Source organism: Lupinus angustifolius, chromosome LG01 (assembly GCF_001865875.1).
Source record: "Lupinus angustifolius cultivar Tanjil chromosome LG01, LupAngTanjil_v1.0, whole genome shotgun sequence".
NCBI classification, from domain to species: Eukaryota; Viridiplantae; Streptophyta; class Magnoliopsida; order Fabales; family Fabaceae; genus Lupinus; species Lupinus angustifolius.
The window spans coordinates 14,200,104-14,209,483 of NC_032009.1; the positions used below are offsets into that span (position 1 = coordinate 14,200,104).

The window sequence follows — 9,380 nt, forward strand, 5'->3', positions numbered from 1 at the left end:
GCTCGTTGCGTTAACCTTGGGGAGTGATCGACTATTTGAATTACATCAAGGTCCAGCCTGATTTCACTTTCAAGATAATGGTTTCCACGACATAACTATTTCCGAAATAAAATCTTACTTTCTATTTTATCGTCATTTTCTGGTTTTTTTACATTCCTACAAAATACACATTCTTTCTCCAATTCCGTCAAACTTCTAACCAAAAAAAGGCAACCTAACTAACACAAGCTCCTCATCTGAAGTTACCAAAATTAGCATGTATGTATGTATTATTTATTAGTAACATAACTTATCATCAAAACCTCAAATAATCGGTGGTGGCTTTCATTCGACTCTCCTATTCCCTTCTCAAAATGTTAGCCTGAGTTAGGAAGTAGTTATAACTACGATAGCTATTTCAATATATATAAGTAACTTATAGCATAAGTTAGTTAAGTTTCAGTTTAGTTTCAGTTTTTACCAAGTCCAAAAAGGAGAAAACTTAAGTACAGTATCTTATGTACTAATGATACTAGTGGCCTATCATAAAATGACATGTGGATTTTTTTTCCGTTTAACTCTTTGCTGAAATTTTGACATGGTTAAGTATTTATTTTCCATCCATGATAACAGAGTCTCACTGCCTCCCTCATCAACCATCACAGCTGCCCTGCCTTTTATCTATAATGCATTTTCACAATTCTGAATAATAACCCTCAAATAATCACCATCTGTAAACTCATCCATAAGTAGTTTTATCTCTTTCTTTTTTGTGCACTCCCATAAACCTGTCTTCATTGGACTTTGGTTTTTGTTGTATACAAAAGCAATTGCAGGTTTGTCTTTAGCGAAACGAAAATGATATATCTTCCTACTGCATTCTCCTACTAATCATCATATCCATTACAAAAATGACATATATTATAAGGTGATACTTTATTTATTAATAATTGATTTACAAGTGATATGTGTCATTTTTTGTAGATAGAAATATTAGTAGAATGATATATCATTACTCTTTAAGAAAATCAAATGCACTCCTAATAAAAAAATTTGATCCACTAAAAAAAGTTATCTGAAATAGTGAAAAACTTGTATCAATTTCATGTTACTCTTTCACACTTTCTCTTTCCATAGCATGTCTTCCTACCTTTATGGTGAAAAAGAAATAAGTTCTACGGCATATTGGAATGGTATTAACTGGATTAAACAACGTCAAAGTTGGCTTAATAATGAGATGAAATTTTTTTCCACATGCCAAGTTATAATAAGCTTAATCATGTAGGTAAGTTTTGTCCTTCTAAAAATTGTAATCTTTCTACTCTTTCTACCCTGTATCTTTTTCCTTGTGTAATGAGATAGCTCGAATTCCTTTCCTCATAAGAATGTCTGCTACTTGTTCATTGAATTCTTCGTTTTCTTAAGTGAATCCCTAGAATTCTGTAACACCTTTATCATAAATCTTGAGTTTGAAGTAATTAAATTCATAAACATTTAACAACTCACAACAGTGTCTTACAATATCATATGCAGAAACAATGTAATAAATTACACTAGGGAATGTTTCAGGCATTATTTTCTTTCTCACGTCTTCTTTTCTCAGCCTCTTTCTTCTCCTCCAGTTTGCCAATTCTTGTATCAAAGTCCCTCTGTACTTTTTCCATGATTTTATCAAAGCCAGGAAGTGTCTTCTCCATTTTTTCATACAACTCAGCCGAAAGATCTTCAAATATCTTATACAATCTCTGGAAATAATAAAAGCAAAATAAAACCTCATGCCTCAAAAGAAGGCAAGTTATGGCAAGATTTAGAACACTATGTCTGCTAATGCACCAGTAATGTTTTTGGGATATTTGATAAAATCTCATGCACAATCGCATCATTCTGAATCTTTATTCCTTTATCTAAAAGTCAATCACTAATGGTTTGTGTGCAAGTTGGGCTTTGGAGGAGAGGAAAGAAAATGGAAGACTTCGAGCTACGAAATACACATGTGATACCTCCGAAACCTTCCATTTCCCCTTCAAAACCTAACTTGCAAATAGATCATATACTGCATCATGTTTGAGGTACTATTACTGGTTGTAAGTTAGGTTTTAAAGGGGAATGGAGGAAAGGGGAAGGCTTTAAAGCTATGAAATACACTACTTGTTAGATGACTTGAGCCTTTCCTTTCCTTTCTGTTCACTTCAAAACCTAACTTGCAAATAAACCATTATGGAAAGGAATCTAAAGACTAAGATGTCAGAAAGAGAGAGCTAGTTAACAATTGAGTTCCGGTTGGGATATTTGATTAAGGCGAACGAGGTTGATGCTATGGCTGCAGGCCGGGGATTAAGGTAACAACCCTCCTAAATGTGATGGCATTGGAAGGAAAAGTTATAGTATACAACATACATTTTCTCTTCACCAAGGAAATATATAAACCGGAAAAGTTGTAGGGGCAGGTCATAACAATTTATAGAAAGAAAAAATATCAATACAGGTAATAAATGAATCAAAATGCTTTGATGAAAAAGCATACCAAAACGTCCTCATTCCAATGCCTGATGTATGGGGGACCAGTGGTGTATGAACCAAGTGGTTCACGGTACCACTCACCATTAAATGTTATTTGATCCATCGCTTGTTCCATGCTCAGAACCTCCCATGGTCTCAACCCTGGTATAATTTCGGCCAACTTCTTCCTATTTTAATGGTGTGTCCGGGGCAGGGGAAGAATAGTTAGAAACCATATCAAATTTCTGAATATAGTAATAATAATTCATTACTACTCTGTGTCACAGTTTATAACACACGAGTCTTAGCATATAGTACATACCTAAGATCTCTGGGAATGTATTTGTTTGGCATGTGATTAATTTGATCCTGTTCCAAAATAGTAGTCAGTTCTGTTCCACTTGCCCAAAGAAATAGGGCATAACTTGGAATTCTAACTCCAGGCCAAACACCGCCATTGGCTTCCAATACTGCTAAATCACGCCTCTTGCTTTCCATGGCCTCTTCTTGAAGCTGCTTATAAGTCTTCTTTTCAAATCCTTTCAGCGGAACCCATGGCGGTATACCTTTTTGTAGTTTGAAAAGGAGGGCTGTTGCTGCAGCACCAAGTCTAACTAAAAAAATGCCGAACCAGAAATCAGTTTTTATCAAGTACTAAAGCTTCAAGGCTTGCCAGGTTGGTTTTATAGACTGCATTCTTAGATGCAAAAAATATTTGTTGAGAAATATTAATTGAGATTTATTTAAGAACATTTGGAAACGTATTCACGTGAATTAGCTTCAATTGCTCTAATACATAAGCTAAATAAAAGGTTGGAACTCAAGAAACCTTCCCAAGTGGCAATTGCACGCTCCATTCCGTAAATCATGTGGATAGGTGCCCATTCATCCATATCCTCGCCCCAAATAAAAGTGTTCTTATCAACGATCCCAGCACCCCATGCAGTTTTAAGCTGAATCAACTCACATGGTCCTCGTGTACGACCCAGTCGATCCTTGTAGTACCATCCACCACTCCTCATGATAACTACATCAAACAGAAAATAAAAACATTATACAACAGACAACCAAACCAGAAACAATAAGACACATCAACAGATGGAATGGTGACAACCAGAACATAAATTATATCAGAAAACTTCAACAAACAATGACAATATTAATCATATATCTGACATTCAACTTCGATCCTATATAATTGTGATTTAATCACATACACTATGAACAATAGTGAAAGAGAAGACAGCAAGAATTGAATACAAAACCTTCTTATCAATGCCATTTGCTCCTCCTACCAATTAACTAACCGAACCCTTCTCATTGTCAAGTAGCTCAAATATCTCAACACAGAAAGATTCAAGGACATATTTCACCAACAAGAATCAAATCCAAGACTTGTCGAACCAATTACCATTTTGTCAATCCTATTCGACCATGCTGATTAACCTTGACCCACAATGGCAAGCTGCTTAAACATTTCAATCTAAGAATAATTTAACAATCAGAAATACAACATGCAGCATGATTGCGATACGACAAAGACTGACATACAACAAACTTGAAGTTATAGGATAGGATAGTATGACATGACTAAAATACAAGATACAAATTTACTGTAAGGTTAAAATAAAAAGTCATTATAAGCACAATAACATCCAAGGCATGAGACAGAAATAGTGGTATTTCCATATATAGTAATATGAAAATTTAATAAGAAAAAGTAAAAAGTTTACCAAACACAGTATCCAAAACAATCCTTATATTTCTACATGTTTTTCTCATACACTACCATTTAAACCTTATCTTCCTTTTTTCCATTTCTCTTTTCCTTTTACCATCACATCACTAGTCACATCTCTTTATTCCTTACACCACCTACATCTCAAAATGGTGTAAAAAGGGAGGCTCAATGCATGATGCTCCCACCTAGTGGGGCATGAAGAGTTTAGATGTTTGCAGCTTTACTCGTGCAAACAAAGAAGCTATTTCTAGGATTTGAACTCATGACCTCTTGACTAATGTGCCTAGCAGAAACATTTTTGTATGCAAAAACATCTGGGAAGTGTCTGACACAGAAACATGTCTGATAAGAGGGCAACCATTTTGAAGACTGAAGAGCACAAGCTTCATTGGATTTCAACTTCTAATTCAAAAACCTAGCAGAAAGTCAAACTAGATAATAATATGATAAGGAAGAATTGAAGTAGAGACCTAATCAATTCACAATCTCACCACTTCAACTAGTCAATCTGCTACTGTTTTTAAAACTTATTTCATTCAATACACGCATTGTACTACATCCTTTTCAAACCAAATCACGAAGTGCAAAATTACATGTACAACAAGTTTAGTCAACTTCCAAAACCACTTTAATATTTATAATATAAAGAGCACTTATAAAAATCAAAATCGTGGATGTCTTATTAACATATTTGCTCTGGATGATGCAGTGCGTAAACCTTTTCATCCTAAGTGCAACCTGATGCTGCCACAATAGTGGCCGCAATATTGTAGTGACCTCCCTAACTGCATTACTCTGCAATTCTACAATTGCAGTGTGACACTCAATCAAAATGATATAACCACATCGCATTGCAATGCAATTGTATTAGACCACATTTGAGTCACTCTGGACCGTATTATGATGCATAAACCCCAATCATAGTAAGTACAATTGCAATCACAGTAAGTACAACCACAATTTAAAAAGACCATGGACACCCATTAAACTCATCTTGGAATCATAAAACTCAAAAACATTATGGAACTTACAATCATAATATCTCTTCTCAAGGTTCTTATACCCAATTGACTGAGCAACATCAATAGGTCTCCCAGCAGGGTAAGGCCTCTGCCTAAACCCCCAAAGCCCAAAAAAGAACTGCCTAGCAAAATCCCAAAACTTATCATCAGCTTCTTTTCTACTCTTCTGGGCTTTCCTAGGCATGGGCCTTCCATCAAGCCCAATCACATTTGGCACATTCTTCCACACTTCCCAATCTTCCTTATGGTAAGGCCTCTCATTCTCCTTCAACTCCATCTCATTGATCTTATCAGCAATTTCCTCTGCTCTCTGTAAAAACTGCATTACTGGACTGTTCTTAATCATCTCAATTAGTTCCTCGTTTTCTCTTATCTCTTCCTCTGTTGGGTTTTCTCTCTTTTCCCAAACTGGGTCTTCGTTTAGAATCTTTTCTACCTCTGGGGTGTGTCGATAGTCTGGTGGGTTCTCACATTCTTCGAAGAATTGGTACACCATTTGCTCCATTGGGCCCGGTTCGTCGTCGGGGCGTTTGGGCTTTCTGCGGAAGAGGTTGCGGAGGCTGATGGCGGCGAAGTTCGGAGGTTGGTGGTCGGAGAGAGCGAAGATGTTGGTGTTGAGGGGAGGGATTGGGTTTTGGGGTTTTTGGAACCAGTTTCCACCGAAAGGGTTGAAGTTATTGATGGAAGCCATAGAGAGAGAGAAAGGGTTTAATGATGAGAGGTTAAGTGTGATGTTAGTGATTTTAAAATAATGCACATAAGTTCTAAAGTAACCCCAAAAGGTTGAAAATTTGAGGAATTGAAAGTGGATGTAGTTTCTGTAGTCTGGAGAGAGGTAAGTGAAGTTTGTTTGTGATTTGAGAAGATTGGATGGGAAGAGAAAAGAGGAATAGTGTAACAGGCTAGCTATGCCAATGTAACTAGTTGGACTAATAAAGTTTCATATTTTCAGGCCCAAACTAATCAATATTTAATATTGTTTTGGGAAGACATGAAAATGTGATATGTTTAGTGGGATTTTTCACACCTCACATTTTATTTAAAGGATGAGATTATTCAAATTCTCAAAATGTTTGTTTATATTTTATTTGAAGTAATAAGAATTTGACAAAATAAAAAACAAAACTTTTGATTGGTTGATAAGGAGTATAAATAAACATTTTGAAGTGTCACTAGCAATACTCTTAAATAAATAGGCTTCACTCTTTCTTAATATGCCAACAATATATCATTTCCGAACCCAACAATGAATAAATTCATCTTCTTCTTACCTCGTTATTTCTTCTCCCTTATCCATTATCACATTCTCGTGTTCCCTTCTAACATTTTTCTTCCATATTTCATAAACCATATATATCAAACATAAACACACATATCATCATTGAAGTGAAGGTAAAAAACAAAATTATTTATTATACAAAAATGTTTCATAAGTGGTTCCAATACTAATATCATCATAATTGCTTCATTCTCAAGTCGAGTTAGAAGCAATTTAATTTCTTCATGTATTGTGACTTTGAAACACACTAATACTCAAACAATGTATTGTTATAAACAATTAAAAAGGGGTGAATTAATGGTTGGGAGAAATGGTTGATTTTTCTGCTGTGATATCAAAGTATTTGTGCAGCGGAATGTTGGCGCAGAAACCAACCAAGTTAAAGTAAAAATGAAACCACAAGAATAGAGTAGAAGAAGAGTACATAGTGAATTTTTATACTAGTTCACCTTCTTGTCCACCGAATGTTATATCTAGTACTCTTGTCACACGAGATTTTTCCACTAGATATTTTGAGTTGTAATTATAAATTCTCTCCCCAAGACCCTTGTACCTTACACACTCATAAATATCTACCCTTGGAAAACAACTTTCTAAGTGAACTCTTTTCCCCTTCTCACCACACCCTTGTGATGAAAAGTTAACAACAAGATGAAGAATATATTAATGGCATGATTGTCTTTACAAGTTTGACAATGTTATAACTTGCAATCCTTTTGCTCTCAATAAACTTAATAAAACAATGCTCTAAAATGTTTGAAAAACTTTAGAACTTTGCACTTGAAGCAACTTCAGAAAAGCTAAAAGTTTGGAAACAAAATTGCAAGACAAAGTGCAGAAATTTGTTTGAAGGAGTTTTGAGAAGCAAGTGAGTTAATGATATGAACGTTGTATGTTGTGTGAATGTTCTAAGGCCTTTAAATAGGCTTCCAATCAGCCATGATATCTTTCTAAAATTTGGGACATGATTAGATTTGAAACACATTCAGTTTGGATGTAAACTATTCATTTGAAATTGAAAAACTGGTTGTAAAAGTTGTGTAATCGATTACCATGGCGGTGTAATTGATTACCAAAACTTGTTGTTCAGCCATGTAATTGATTATTGCCATGTAAGAGTCGGTTACATGTGTTAGTTATATTTTTTGTAACTGTTTTCTTAGTCATGTACCTTGTTACGTAGTTCCAGTAATATATTACCAACTGTCACACAATTCAGGTAATCTGTTACGTAGATCTAGGAACCTGAAACTCAGGTCAAGTAACATATTACTTAGTATTTTGAAAATGATTCAAGAGTTTTTCAATTCTTTCAAAAATAGTTTTAAGTTCCTTTGAATTTCTTTGAGCATTGCTACTAAATATAAATTGAGCATAAGGATAAAAGTACATATTGAAGACTTAGACTCTAATTTTATTGAAGCTTGAACTTCCATGTCTTCATATTCTCCTTCATTTTTTCTTCGTTTTGTGATCTTGGTGTCTTCATCAAAACCCTGTCAAAGTTAGGAGCAAGATATTCTTCACAATCTCCCTCTTTTGATGATGACAAACCAACATCTTTTGAAAAGATATATTTTTGATTTTTTCTTGAAAACAACATACTTCATATGATATGATTTGTTTGAATTGAGTAAACTCTCATTATCTTGTATGCTCCCCTTATCTTGTATGTTCCCCCTTGTTTCATTTTATGTGCCTGAAATAATTTGGACAGAAAAATACAATCCAATTTTTCTCTCCCTTTTGACTTCATCAAAGAGAAGGAAAAGCTAAATTTCCAGCATAATAGACATATATATATATATATAGCAAAGGGTAACAAGATATATAGTTTAACTTATTGGAAGCCAATGTCAGAAATTTTTTATTTTGAAATTATGTAGTATGAACAATAATGATGCTATAGGATAATGATATATCATTAAAATTTCATAGCATATATATATATATATATATATATATATATATATAACAAGGTGACAATAAAGGTTCATATGTAACACCCTGTTTTTGCAACTTAGAAATTAGGACTTCATTATAAAATAGGATGAAAATTTATAGAAAATTAAAGGCAACTTATTAGAGAATTAGAGTGAATTTAAAATTCATTTTGAACCTCAAAACCATGATTTATATAATGATCTCTTTTTAAGAATGTAACTTTACAAAATAATTTATTTAATTGTATCAACATAATGATGATAAAAACATAATATATGTAGAAAGATTCCTTCATCAATATGTTTCAAAAATATGACTTATATAAAAATTGGTTCAAAAAAGACTAGGGGGTTTTCCTAAACCAGAGCCAATAATCCTAACATAAACAAGGTATTTAACTGTACATCAGCTAAGTTTCTCTTGTCTATATTTCCATCAACGGATATCCATAGGCTAACTGCAACAAACCTGGACATACACATAGTATAGAAAAAAGAAAAGACAAAGAAAAGGAAGTAAGAACTACCTACGATGACCGCAACATGGAATTACATAGAGAAATAATATTAAAATGAAACACCCTATAACAACATCATAATCAAACAAAGTCAAACATATGCAAATGATGCATGAAGTTAGTGTCTTATACAAGAGGATAGTCACATCCATAATTAATATATCTTTCATGCAATGTGATATGCAATTCACCAACCAATCACCACCAAAACTACAATACCTGAAGGCCAAGATCCTAATGGGAAAGCAATCGAGAGTTCAGATATCCTTAACAATGGCAAGTAACAATTATCTTTGTTGTCCAGTACCTCTTTCTGAGGTACTTACATGGTAAGCCCATTCCGTTTCAGGATTCCTCTCTACCGATCATGAAAATTCTTTCATCGGCTTTTACATCAAA

At 34.1% G+C, this 9,380-nt stretch overlaps 1 protein-coding gene across 1 annotated transcript; it reads right to left on the minus strand.

Moving 5' to 3' along the window:
• On the minus strand, positions 1,418-6,136 carry LOC109349919 (protein TIC 56, chloroplastic). The gene is made up of 5 exons (XM_019590988.1): positions 5,251-6,136; positions 3,308-3,505; positions 2,801-3,092; positions 2,504-2,666; positions 1,418-1,724 (listed from the first exon to the last, which is right to left on the minus strand). Exons 1-5 carry the CDS (start codon positions 5,930-5,932, stop codon positions 1,545-1,547), a joined length of 1,515 nt encoding a protein of 504 aa, XP_019446533.1. The 5' UTR covers positions 5,933-6,136; the 3' UTR covers positions 1,418-1,544.